At 40.0% G+C, this 14,459-nt stretch overlaps 1 protein-coding gene across 1 annotated transcript in view; it reads left to right on the top strand.

Annotated features, from left to right (window-relative positions):
* LOC112572246 (ATP-binding cassette sub-family A member 3-like) overlaps positions 1-9,302 on the top strand; it is a 32,142-nt gene extending 22,840 nt beyond the window's left edge. Inside the window, 7 exon segments of the mRNA XM_025251824.1 lie at positions 5,066-5,254; positions 6,197-6,382; positions 6,648-6,835; positions 7,420-7,590; positions 7,863-8,103; positions 8,428-8,524; positions 8,527-9,302. Of these exon segments, the coding sequence (XP_025107609.1) occupies positions 5,066-5,254; positions 6,197-6,382; positions 6,648-6,835; positions 7,420-7,590; positions 7,863-8,103; positions 8,428-8,524; positions 8,527-8,651 (1,197 nt within the window). The 3' untranslated portion in view covers positions 8,652-9,302.
* The last annotated feature ends 5,157 nt before the right edge of the window (positions 9,303-14,459 follow it).

Genomic DNA, 14,459 nt, shown 5'->3' with positions numbered 1-14,459 from the left:
GTTGATTTCACTCCTTTGGTAATAATGAATGTCATGCACAAATAATTGTACACAAACAGCACAAACACATTAATGATTTAAAATACTAATTAAATGATTTAAGTCTATGTATTTTGTAGTATTATCTATGTATTTATAACTGTATGTAAACGCATGAACTTAGTGGTTTACTTATGTTAAGCGGCAATCGTAGAGCGTTCTTAGGAAGGTCCAGGAGGCGCTAAGTCACTGAGTAAGTGTTACGATGGATGGTCAACATTTTTCTCTATTTCTAGAGGTAAACAAAGGGAAATAGCGGGAATATGGCTTAAGGAACCATGTGTCTTCAGTTACCTTTCTTGGAAAAAGAAGGAAGAAGTGTGTAATGAGGATAAGGAGGGTGTCGCGTGTCTGTGGTCTGGAGGTGATAAGAACATTCATAGTGGTAACCATGACAAAATGTGCAGTTGGGGTTGGGATGACCTGTAGAGTGGGAGACAATAAAACTTATTGTTTACCGTATGACACGTGGTGCACAATTATTATTCCATGTTCGGTAAAAACTTACGTTGCTGTACTTGAGTCTCGTGTTACTTCGGTCTGTGGGCTTATACACCGTTGATAGCTCGTTCCAACCAACCTGACAGATGTGTGCAGATGAACAGTCAATCAACGGTCTGAATGTTAACTTTTAGCGACTGTTTACTCGAAGTTCACAGGTGTTAAAATATGAGAGAAAGGAAGGACACTCGCGAGGTACAGAGTGCCCTCCTCTCCCTCTCCCTGAAGCATCTGCCGTCTGTCTGATGCTACTGTCTGGCCTGACCCTGCCACGTAAACTCCTCCCAACAGGAAGCTATTGTTGGAAACCAAGCCAACAGCACTTCATTGTTGATTACAAATAAAAGTAGAATGGTTTACCTGAAAACTGCAAACACATTTTCCATACCTGTCCATGTTTCCGTCTCTATTGGTACGTCACGCACGCACAGCTGTCGGTGCTTTATCTGACTGTCAGCCATGCGTAAAATACCCTATAATCGTCAGCTTGTCCAAAACGCCTCCACTTCCTGCCTACCTTTCCGTAGACCTATACATTTATTTACTTCAACGACACAGAAGTTCACGTGTTATTGCTAGAAATAGGTGAAGATTTGAACAAGAAAATTAAGGTGGATGTCAGCCGAGACCCACGCTCTTGCAGAGTTCTCCGCTGTTAGTCTCGACGAACCTTAACAATGAATGTGACTAAACCGGAAGCCTTGTACACACCTGCCTCGTTTTCATAGTTAACTTGAAAACCTCGTCTGCCAGCAGTCCAGTAATACAAGTTCGTGCTAAGACGCATGTCCGCACGTGCAAGCGGGGGTTGATTGATGAACTCTGACTCATGACGTCAAACAATGTGGAGGGTGTGCTGCTGTCGTGTCAGACTGCAAGAGCTCTGTAAGATGTCAGCTGTGGTTTCTGTTTTTTAGGCAGAGAAACTAGTTGGACTAACTACGCCTTCGCCTACATCATCCTAGTAACCCTTGCTCGTGGGACGTCCCGCTCTTTGTCTCTGTACTAGCCAGCCTCGCATAGTGATAGTCTAACCTTGAACAACTCCTTAATTTAAGTAAATTAATGCGAAAGTTAATGATAAAGGCAGGAAAGGGTAAGGGAGTGAGCGAGTGAGTCGAAGAATAAAAAAAAATAATTAACTAATTTCTTTGCCAATGTCAACGATTGTTCCTCCCCACTTTTCTTCTTGTCACTAATAAATAAATGTCTCATTATTTTCTTTTTTTTTTTTATCTCTGTCTGATTTTCGTTTCAAAGAAACGATTATGTTAGCGTTGGAAGTATATTATTACAAAGCTCCACCACCACTAGGTCGTGATGCTGGGTCAGACCTTTCAGTCATCACAGACAGTGTGGGTTATAGAGTGCGACAACCGCGATGTCACCACATGTGCAGTCGTCAGAAGTTTCAATTTTCCCACCAATATTGTGTCACACTTTAAAAAAGACACGAACAATCCACGTCAAAACAAATGTATCTGTGAAGAGAGCTAGTGACAGTTAATCTATTTTAGGAATCGAAATGAGTGAGGTAAATTAAATGTTGCTGTTTCCCTCCATCACACGATATATTATAATACGTTGTAATAATAATAATAAGCACATGTATATAGCGACTTTTTCCAGCAGCAGTCGGACTCTAGTGCGTTACATACATAATTACAGACTCGCGAGAATGGATGGAGAAATTAGTGTTTTACGCATAAAACTAAGGCAAGTGTCCAGCCCTGTAAACAGAGGCCACTTGCAGAAAAGAATAGAGTGTCTGAAACGGGATCTGAACCCTGGACATCCATTCCTCACGGTATTGTGATATTGGACACCGAGAGCTTTGGGACAGGCGTCAAATAAACAGGCATAAACAGAAACATGCAGACACAATGATAGCAAAATATAAATAAAGTTGATTAAAAGAGCGCTTTGCCCACCATCAAAGGTAGGCTCAAAGAGTCTCAAAGAAAACGACACAAAACAAACACCTCAAAGATCATGGACACTGGTCTGAAAACAAACAGACCACTGTGTGCTCCTCTAGTGGAGCCACTCAAGTGGAAAGTTTCATCACAATGAACTGCCTGGACGACCAGGAAAACGCTCGACATCATTGAGTACTGGAGAGCAGCTTACGGCTCGATGGCCATTCTTTGCTGAAGACGACAACTCACCTCACGAAGTTTGCTTTCACTTTCAGAGTGTGTCTGTCACCCTAAAGTGCATTGTCGAGGTTCTTTTGAAGGAAACATGCCCGATCGTTGAAATAGGTAAAATCAGTTCGCCGAAAGACAATTAACTAAGCAATACAACATCCCTCTGGACAGGTCTCCGCAATCATCCAAATATTCAAATATCTGAATCCTGTTTGTCTTCTGAGGACACGGCTAAGCGTTGAAATACACAATCATGAAACACAGTCAGTATTGTTCGCGGATGTTGTCGTGGCAAAGAAGAAAAGAAGGACAACAATACAGGTGTAAGATAATACTCACTCAGCTTTTTTTAAAGACAACGCTTTGATGAAGCGGGAAAGGTGGAGAAGTCTGAACTGCTTGCTCCTGTTTATTCCCTCAAATCGTATTTGGATGCGGTCCTGCCTCCCAGTCTGTACCAGAAGATGAGTGAATGTCTGGCACGTGGTTACTTGCAGCCTGACGTCGTCTGTCGTTGTCGCTTTGCTGCTCTGGCAACATTTTATCTGATAATTTATCACATGTACACACCCAGGCTGATACCAGGTTCCACTGCACAATCAGTTGCAATATTTAGTTGCAGTTTTTCCCTTAAAAGTTATATTTTGCACAGAAGTAACATCATAACATTAAATTTCAAGAGGGATGTCCCCTCGCCTCCTTGGAACACTCTGGTTGCGTTGTTCTGTTCTGTCTACGATCTGTTCTGGTTTTATCATCATCGACTTCCTTTAGTTCCTTTGCGTGGATATGCTAGATTGTCTGTGGCTTTCTTCCTTTTTCCTTTTTTCACATTTACAGATGTTGTTGTTGTGATGAAGTTTTGTTGACTAACGGTCTCCATATCCCGCCCATCCTTCTCGGTCTGACTTGTGGCATTCAGTTCTACAGACAGTGCTTTCTAAACACTTACCTACACGATGTCATTCTTCCGTCTTGCTTCAACTTCTTGTTGTTTGGATGCCATGATGGCACGATTGAACAACAAACGATTACATTTATATCTTTAATCTGTCGTCGTTGATTGAAGTGATGTACCTTTTGCTAACTAGTTGAAGATGACTTATTTCAACATCGTATTCTTTCCGCTAATCTCCATCAGGCTTTATCTTACGACATCTTGTGTAAGAGAAACTGTCGCCGCATCGTGTCACGTGACGTCCCATCCCAGGGTTTTTCTCTCTGGACTGTGACTTGATATTCATGAGCAGTTGTTAGGGACACAGCGATAAACACATGCATATTGTGTCACTCGTGGGATTGCAACACTCAATACTAACTTCCCAGATTAAGATTCCAAATTATCATTCCAATAATTACAAAGATAATAATAACAACAACAACAAATATTCAATACTAAGTCTAGGCGAGGAATTACTCTCATTCCCGGTCTTTTTCACTTATCTCTCCGTCGTCTTTTTAGCACAACGGCTTATTTGGAAATGATAAAATCGACTTTACTATGAATGACAGAATGCAGGGGACTCCTGTGAACTCTTCGTTCATTCATACTCTCTTTCATAACTGATACTCCCACACATTCATACCAATAGACGGCCAAGGGCGACAGCTCGTGCTGACTACAATAATCAGGGGAAATAACCCTTATGCAATGGGCTCGTCTTTTTGATGCTCTTATTACTGTAGAGGGCTTTAAATCTGGATGGAAAAGGGCGGTATATGAATATTATTATTATAGATTGATACACAGTGGAATAATATATGCGAGCAATGTGTATTCATACAAAATTCCTACAAAACTAATATTATAAGGTGAAAAGATCTGAGGGTTGATATTTTTCAGGTACATAGCTTTCAGTGCAGCACACCTTTTTTTTTTGCTCGAAGTCTGTGTTTCTGTTGCACATCAACTTCAAGGAAACGTGTAGGCCATGTGACAATGTTACAGCAGAAACATGACATACACGCGCAACTGTTCTTCATGAGCAGCTGCTAAGGACCTCGATAAATACTTCAAAATGCTCTGTAAGGACTGGAATAATGTGCCTTTTCGCACATTCCTAAAAAAATCTTTTATGAGGTTACACCTTTCTTAACGAGTTCTCTTTCTCCTTTCACTTAACCACAACAGCTTTATGCATTTTGACCTCGTAAGGCGCAGTCGACATTCTATTTATCGCCACCCCCTCAACCACCACCAACGGAAAAAATCCAATTCCACCATTGGACTGGAACAATCACGTGCTTGTGCAATATCTACGTCATTACGCTCGTTACCAACTCGCTCAGTATTGCTATTGTTATCTGATATAAAATATAAACATTTGAATTTGTCTCTGTGCTGATGTTACCGTTATTCTCTCCTTGTCTCTCAGGCTTGCACACGCCGCTCCAGTGGTGATGTCTTCGACTTGTCCATGGAGTACATCAATGGGTCGGTGAAATCCAGCTCCGACGACCTGGGTGAGGACAGCGACGTGGCCCACGAAAGTCAGCGCATCAACAACACCCCGCAACACGAGCTGGCCAAGACCGACTCCCTCTTACTCAAGAATCTGTGCAAGGTGAGGACAGTAGTCTGAGTTCGGGAACAGATGGCTGTCATTTGTGTGGCATGCAGTCATTGTCCTTGTTGTAGTCGTCGTCATTATCATCATCGTCATTTTCTTTTACACAAAGAGAATAAAAGATATAGATGCAACTAATGCATATTTTCTTGTGGTAATTTTTCTCTAACTGTTGTAAGATCAACAATAATGTTACCGTGATTGTTAAATTTTGCTTTTTTTTAAAGTCACCTTTTTCACAAGAACAAAAACGTCGCTTAAGTCTCCTTTCCCACTTTTACTTTTTGTGTCGTAGTCGATAAATTTTTTGTTGATTTTGCGTAACATTAAATGAATTTTTTTTAAAAATCAAGTTCTCTCCCTCCCAAACAAACAATACAATTTTTTTTAAAGTATATGTTTTGTTAGGTAAAATAGCAGCAAGTAGATTGCACTCAGAATGTTTCTATGTTAAAATAAATAGATTGTGAGAAATAAGAATTTGTGATTCCCATGGGACATAACTACTTGTGTCGTATGGGACACAAGTCAGACAGGAGTTGGCTCCCTTTAATCACACTATCATGAGTCAATGACCAAAGGGCCTTTATTCGTTTTATAGTATATGTCTTTTAATACTTTCTTCACGTCGTATCTTCTTGATTTAACCGGTCTCCACTTTTTAAGCTCTCTTTTTGGAGCCGGGTGGTGTAGTGGTTCAAACACTTGCTTGTCACCACTGCAGTGAGAGGCGCTGAGTTCAGATCTTGTCTCGGCCACTGTATGTCACACATGGCTGTCGGGGCTTTTCTCCCGGTATTTCAGTTTCCTCCCCCTCGACACTTTCCACTCATATTGTAAGATGGAAGATAGAAGTACTTTCCAACGGAACAAGCAACCAACCAACCGTTTCTCATTATCTCTCCTCTAAATAAGTCGTTTTCCTTCTTTCCCTTGCAGCATTATGGGAAGTTCACAGCCGTCGACCATGTCAGTGTGGGAGTTCCAGAGCACGAATGTTTCGGCCTTCTGGGTCAGAATGGAGCAGGCAAGACCACGACCTTCAAGATGCTGACTGGAGATGTCCCAGTGTCCAGTGGCACGGCCATGCTGAAGTCCTTCGATGTCGTGCATCAGATCAAACAGGTTAGTACTATGTTTTATCGCGCAAGCAGCTTCCGTGTTTATGAGCGACCACACGTGCGTTCGTGTTTGAGCAAACTCGCTGTCTATACACACAAAAGAGTAAAATATTAAATCCATGGAACGACAAACTGAAAAGAGGAGTAACACATTGCTTATATAATTTGTTCCTGAATGGCCAAGAATCTGTAGGAAGAAGTACTCTTTATGAAAATTTTCATTGTCATAAACTTTCTTTGTAAATAGATTTTTTCTTTTACACGTGCAGGTGCAGCAGAACATGGGTTACTGCCCGCAGTTTGACGCCCTCCTGGAGCAGATGACTGGCAGAGAAACCTTGACCATGTACGCCCGACTGCGGGGAGTACCCGAGAACTGCATCGAGCGCGTGGTCAACGAGTTAATAAACATGCTGTGGCTCAAGCCGCACGCTGACAAACTGGCTGGCAACTACAGGTATGTGACCTGGGGTCAGCATATCTCCATGGGCAACTAGGGGGGTCAGACGACATAGGGAGGGAGAGAAGGGAAGAGCTGCTTATGTGTCATTGTTCAATCTCTACATAATTATAAAAGTAGGCGTCATACCTCTTTCATTCTGAATTGCATGCAACAACAAATGTAACTAAATTCAAATTGCCCAAGTGTTTAAAAAAAAAAACATTTCTCAAAATTGTTATAGTGCTTATATGCGCACGCACACATACACACAATTTAAAATTTCTTTTCTAAGAACTCGACAGCCATTTTCATCATATAAAATTATCTGTTGAAGACATGACACAAGCATGTTATTTGGTCAAATAACTACAGCGATTTAGGGTTCTGATTTGCAGCTCAGTTTTAAATTTCCAGATAAGCATCTTACATTGATACTCTACATTCTACGCAAATTGTTTTAACTTTGTGGTAATGTCAAGTGGACATTATATAGAGAGAAAAAGAAATGTGAGAGGATAGAGGTGGTGATGGTTCAAGGATCTTTGAACCTCGGTTATGTGCGGTTGTGATGTCACGTCTCTCGTCGTTTCTCGTGGCAGTGGCGGTAACAAGCGAAAACTGAGCACGGCCATCGCTCTGGTTGGTGACCCTCCCTTCATCCTCCTGGACGAGCCGTCAGCTGGGGTCGACCCCGCGGCCCGTCGGCAGCTGTGGGAGGTCTTGTCCAAGGTCCGAGCCAGCGGGAGGACGATGGTGCTGACGTCACACAGGTATCGTTGACAATCATCTTGTACATCGCACAGAAAGTATAAATCATTCAGGTGGTAAACGTTTTAGGGGAAACAACGTTGTCCTAGTATTACAGTTCTCGCATTACGCTTTCACATAGCATGTAAATTATCGCAGTTCTTTTATCGGTGAAAAAAGTTTTGTTTTTTTTGGAAAGGGTATTGTAACCATCTCTTACAGCTTGTTACTACACAATCCTTTCCATTTTGCAAGTTTCACACTACAACAAGCAGATGTCTGCGTGTGTTTTCAGCATGGAGGAGTGCGACGCCCTCTGCACGCGCATCGCCATCATGGTCAACGGCCGCTTCAAGTGTCTCGGCAGTCCTCAGCATCTGAAGAACAAGTTCGGCCAAGGCTACACCCTCATCGTTAAGATGGGGATCAAGGACGACGGCGAGACAGCCTCGAACCAACCAGTTGTGCAAGCAGTGACCGAAAACTTCAAAGGAGCCCGCGTCTTTGACGACATGCATGGCTACGTCCATTTTCAGGTGCGTGTCCTCTTAAGTACGATGTTTTATGTTCGCAAACTGTTGAATAGCTTGTTTTGGGATAGCCTCATCTTTAGTCATAACTCTTTAAGAATTTAATTCTCACAATAATCATTACACCTGACACTCCTAAGATAATTCACAAGTCATGTTTCAATAGAATTATGAAAGTGGGAAATCTCATTGATGGAAACTTCAGTAAAAAAAGTTTAAAAAAATGAAAAGTCAGGTATATATTGCGGTGGTAAATGTCTCCGTCACACCCATTAGGACCAGTAGTAACCCCGCATTGACACATCATTAAGACCATACCTTGACCCACAGGTGCCGGACACCGGCGTGCACGTGGCAGACGTCTTCTCGCTGATGGAGCGAGCGAAGGTCGAGCTTCACGTGGAAGACTACTCAGTGCACCAGACGACCCTGAGCAGGTCTTCCTGGCCTTCACACGCAAGCAGGTGGCACCGAAAATAAAGAAAGAAGGATCTGGACTGCTTAAGAGGTTATGCTGCACTCGCTGTAGGTCTGATTCTGGCACCAACGAATAATTGAAACACGAGGCGGGAACTACGATTTGAGTGATTTTTTTTTAACTTCTTGTTTTTCGTCAATCTTGCAGTGATGTCTGTGATCTTTGACCGGTGTCTCAGAGTACTTACCGTTCACCGAACATCAGAAAGGGCAATGTGTTAGACTTGTCGACTGTTCAGAAAGGTAATGATCTGAGAAATCAAAAAGCCAAGTTTTTGTGTACTTTGAATTTTTCTTATGAAAGAGTGCATCTGTCATACTGAATGTTATACTCTGTGCGATGTTTTTTTTCTCTTTTGATTCAGGTGTTATGGACAGTAACCAAGTTTCTACGTATTTATTTAACAAGAGAGTCATCTATATGTTTGGCACATATCGTGCGTATTTTGTCTTTCTTGGTCTACAACCACAGGACGGGTCAAAAAATGTGTATAACACCGATTAGGTCATCTTCAATTTCTTATGTGATCAAAATGTCCTTCATAAATATTGCACCAATCGTTGGAGCTGTCTCCGGCTTTGAGTCACCAAATAACATATCCTGGAGAACATTGGTAGCCTGACAACCTCAAGCAATTTTACTTTTGATTGTCTATCTACTGTTAGACCTGGCTGCTTATTTATTGTTGTGCATTGAACATTGCGCTTGTGTGTATGTGCAAAGTGTGTGTATGTGTGCAAGTGTGTGTGTGTAAATGATAGAAGTTAAACATGAATATTATCATACGTTAGGAGTCTATGTTAATCTGAAGATAATCGGGGCACAAACAATATTTTTAATCTCTCAGATATTCGCAAAAAATAACTTTCTGTGCCATCTTTCTTTCTCTCTCGAGTTCTCTTTCTGGCGGTGCGATTTATTTTATTTATAATGTAACTTAAAGGAGAACCCAAAACCCAATCTTTCGCCCAGTTTTTGTATCTTTATATGATGAATTCCTCAAATACAAAAATTTGACTATTTGTGAACAGAATCTGGGTTACATTGACATTTTGGTATCAAATACCTCGAAAGAAAGAAAAAGAACTGTGTAAGCCCATTGTATAAAATTTTACTTCTATTTTTCTATTTTTAAATTTGTGTATATCTATAAAGTTTGAAGGTATGTAAGTGCAGAAATTTTGGGTTGTGTTTATGTATTTATCCTTAAATATCTCATCTGCTCTGTTAAGTAACTGCTCTGTGGGACTGTTTTGCTAAAGCTAATTAAACAAATGATGTTGTGCTTGATGATGATGAACAGTTGAACGCTCCGCACTTTCGTGTTGTAGTCTGCACAATGATGCAGGGCCACACGACTACAAGAGTTGAGTTCTTGGAGAAATGATTGTAAAGTCAATGTAAATAATTATGCCTTCTCTCTGATGGTGTCCATGTCAATGTGCAAATTGCAAAAGTTGCTATTTGTGATTAAGGTGAGGTATGTTTGTACTTTTTCAAGTTCTTTACAAGTGTTGAAACAATTGTTTATGTTATTTTACTTCACGTGGATATTTGCTAACAGAGTTTATTTTTCTGACACTTATATGTGTGACAAGTCCGACTCCTCGTTTGTCTTTAGCTTCAATGAAACAAATGCAACTGTAAGACATACTTTTTGATGATCTCATAAGCAGTTTGTTGAACACTTTTTACTTTGATCTGAGATGAAAATGTCTCCTAAAACACATATTAAAAAATCGGTATTTTTAAATTTGGTCTAGTGACATTTCCATAGCTGTTGGTGATACCATGCAAGACCTTTAAGAAAACAAATGGAGGTCAATAGGCCTGATATTTAAGTGAAGAAGTAAATGATACATTTATATACAAGAGGCCTAGACATCCTATAGTCATCAGCCATCTTTATTTAACAGCTGGACTTTAGGTTCAGAGGTTAGGGTCTGGCTGCAGCCTCCCATCAAGATAATTGACCCTGTGTCTTAGACAGATGCCAAACTGTTAATTGCTTCGTAGGTAATCTCAAAACGTGAATCTTTAAAGCATAGGTGACTGACCTGTGCTTTTTTAAACAGTCCTCTGAAGAAAGTTCAAATACGGGTCGAAAGTCAAAGACGGGGAATGATTGCTTCAGATCTGAATCGACTGTAATGAATTTTTTAAAAAAAGATCTTTCATGATGGTCCAGAAGAATAATCTTTTTTATTTCATATTTTTTAGAAATTTTAAACCAAGAATTACGATTGAAGGATCGCCTTCGTGTTTTCTGTAATGCTTGTACTCCTTCCTCTAAGATGCCACCATCCTAACTAGAGTGAGAGAAGGAGATAGCAAACGAACAAGAATGATAATTAGACAGGGGATAAGGAAGAGAGAGAGAGTGCGTGTAAATGTGTCGTGGGGGTGGGGGAGAGGATGTAAGGGAGAGCAAGACAGTGTGGAAGAGAGAAGAAAGAAAGAGAAAACAACACAGGCCAAGCTGCAATATTATGTTTATCAACATGACTTGCAATATGCTTTCTCGTACATACCTTGTGATAAATATGGGATGCAGTCTACATTCAACAGATATAAGTCGACAATGATGTATAAAGTAAATATTATTAGCCACCAATACTATGAATGACAGCCACGTATCTAGCTGCCTCCTGAGACGTGACAGTGACTTGTCTCCTCGTCTCCAAACTGGCAAACCTTCTTTCATCGGTGGCAGCATCTTTTACAGTCTACAGCATTATCAGGATTGATCCTCGTTTCTGTCTTTCAACAAAGAGACAAGTGTCCTCTCCAAGAAAGCAAACATAAACAACCGACAACACATGGAAAGTTGTTTCTGTTTGGTTGAAATACAAAATATGCATAATATATCAACTGAGAAATTTTGAACCTCTGCTTTGAACCGGTGTCTGAATAAATAATCCATGGGTTAGGTTAGTCGTCAAGGTAATGATCTTCTTGTTATTGTTGTCAGTGTGTACTTGAAGGCAAGTTGAATTGTGTACAACTCATGAAAGTCATTTTACCTTTTGCTGTTATTATTGTTATCGTTAAATAAATTCAAGTTTATCCTTTTGTATTCTGGATTTTTAATATCTGCTTTATGTATGACAAAGCTTTATAATTTGTGCATTCTTTTAAGCTTTTCGGTCAACATTTTTAATGTTTAAATATAAACTCAAAAGAAACTCTACAGATTTAAAATATCTGTAATCTCAAACCTTTAATAGTTTTGAGTGTATGTAATTTTATTAAACTTGTGCACCTGACATGAATGTACTGTGCTCCTGCACAGATCATACAAGCAAGGATGCAGGACATAACTCTTGCAGTGTTAAGTCTTGCAAAAATGGAGTTGTTTCCCCTGAACAGTTGTCATCACTGCTGTTGCTTTGTCTTGAGGCCAGTTCTTGACTGAACAAGTCGGAAAGAACATTCAAGCACTTGATACAAATTCTTGTCTTGTCCAAGTCCATGACGAAATCGAAACAAAGTCTAGAAGATTTTTAAGTAATTCTTAAGACAGAAAAGGAAAATATTCTTACTGGCTTGGCGTCTAGGACTGAATGCACTTACAAATGAATTATACCGGCAGTTTCTTTTTGTTTCAAATGTGTGAGTTTACTTCGTTAACAAGACGCCAGTTTCTAATGGACAGAATGAATGGCCTCTTTGCATCCATCCATTTCTGGTACAAAGGGGAGGAATTGATCACCACACTGACATTACATGCGGAACATGCTTTGATGATAGCCGCCACTTACTCGGCAAATAACACACACACACAGACACACACAGACACATATACACACCCACACTCGCTTGATTTCGACACTACATGCACTGTTGTATGTGAACCTAAAAAACTGAAATGAAAATTAAAAAAATCTCCTTGCGGCAGCACGTGCGGTCCAGTCCTTCCAGAAATACATGTACTTATTCTCTCTCACATAAATGCCCTACACCACCCACGCATTTCAGATCCACCACTGACTGCGTGAGTAGACATACCAAAAGCTACACATATGCGTTTCCTCACAAAGTTGCGTTACACACATTGCCCGCAGACATCATGGAGTCACAGAAAGCATTCAGTCCTAGCCCAGTGGACCTCAATGAGGTCGCTGCATTGGAAAAGAAATTGAAAGGCAAGATGTTCTAGCTTGGACATGTCTATACGTGTCCTCAGAGGACATATGACGAAAAGGCCACTGGCCGGGGAGGATGTGTCACCCACAATATCACAAACTGCGCTGGACATAGACTGTACCCGGTCCAGTTGAACTTTCTGTTTCTGGGTGGTGCTGCCATACCAGACGGTGACTGAAAATTTCAATAAGCTCTCCATCACCGCCTGGTGAAACTCAACCAGAAGGACGAACATTTTTAGCTTGGGCAGAAAGTAAAATGGTTCTTAGGCCTTCGTCGTGATGGCTACCACAATGTTTGCCAGCTGAAGTCATTCAACATGAAGTTCCCAGGAACGTGAAATGATCAACCTACTCAGTGGCTTTACCGTTGACAACAAGAGGCTCAACTGCTCAACCATTATGTCCTTAGTCTTAATACTCTGAGTTGTAGACCACCTCTCCAGGTGATCCAGCTCCTGGCTGTACGTGGTACCGTGGTACAAACAATTCTTTTGGGACCGACTGCACTTTTTTTTGTATTTTGTCTTTTTGTCTGTTTTTTTCTTGGTTTTGTTTTTTGTTTTTTTGTTCTACTGTTTTGGTTTTGTTTTTTGTTTTGGGTTTTTTTGTTTTTTTTTTTGATTAAGTTGTTTCTATTTGACTTGCTCAGTTTTTCCCATTTTTAAAACCAAAAGTTAAGTACGGAGACAAAATGCTGGACCACTTAAACGATGCTTTCCAGAAATGTGTCTTTCCAATCAGTTTTACTACGAGCACCGCAGCAAGACTTCTGCTCAGGTCAGGTCAAGTCCATGTGTCTCGTCGATTACCTTCATTTTTTGCCAGCGTTTACACATAGTTTTAGCAGTGAGTAATAATGATTCTGTCTGGGTTTAATGTAAGTGATGACAGACTTTAGTGTTCTAAAATACTAGTGGCTTAAGTAAACATCATCTTTGGCTGGTAGATTGGTCTGATTTGTGTCTTCTTCCCCGTTGATTTGCAAACCAAAACATGCAAAATGCTTCTTCGGGACAATTACTCCTCGAATATGTATTTTTGTGTTTTATTTCTTGTTTGGTTTTTTGTTTTTTTTGTTGTTGTTGTTTTTTTTTTGTTGTTTTTTTGTTGTTTTGGTTGTTTTTTTTTAATTCTCTCGAACGTCGTTTAAAATAGTTTTGGTTGTCTTCGTTATATTTTGTAGGTTTTTAATTTTTTTTTAAATTTATTTAGTCTGTTTGTTCTAGTTTTTCTTCTTTTTGTATTTCTTCCGATTTTTGTTTTGTTTGTTCTTTTTTATTTCATTTTTTTGGTATGTTTGTTCTGCATTTTTATTCTGTTTGTTGACTTTAACGCTCTATTTTGTTTTGCGGCCCTATGCTTCTCGAGGAGTAACAAGGAATAAACTAAACTAGTTTGTTAGTTCTTTGTTTTTTGTTAGATTTATTTTTGTCTCTTTCTTTTGTTCTTTTTTGTTTGTCTTTTTGTGTTTACGCATTTGTTGTTTATTCTCTCGTATATCTGCTTTGAGAGTTCTTTTCCTCTTATGTTTTATTACTGCTTTTATTTGTTTATTTATTCTTTGATTTGTAGAGTATGATTGTTCTTTCCTTTATCGCTTTTTTTGTTTGTTTCATTCTTGAGGACATGCTCGGTCTTCCACATAAACTGTTCAGGTATTACTGTTATTATACATATTACGAGGTTGCTGGGTAGTCCTAATTCCACACTGAACACAAGAAACGAATGAGGACTTA

This window comes from Pomacea canaliculata, linkage group LG9 (assembly GCF_003073045.1).
Source record: "Pomacea canaliculata isolate SZHN2017 linkage group LG9, ASM307304v1, whole genome shotgun sequence".
Lineage (NCBI taxonomy): Eukaryota > Metazoa > Mollusca > Gastropoda > Architaenioglossa > Ampullariidae > Pomacea > Pomacea canaliculata.
This window is presented reverse-complemented; position numbering and strand designations above follow the sequence as displayed.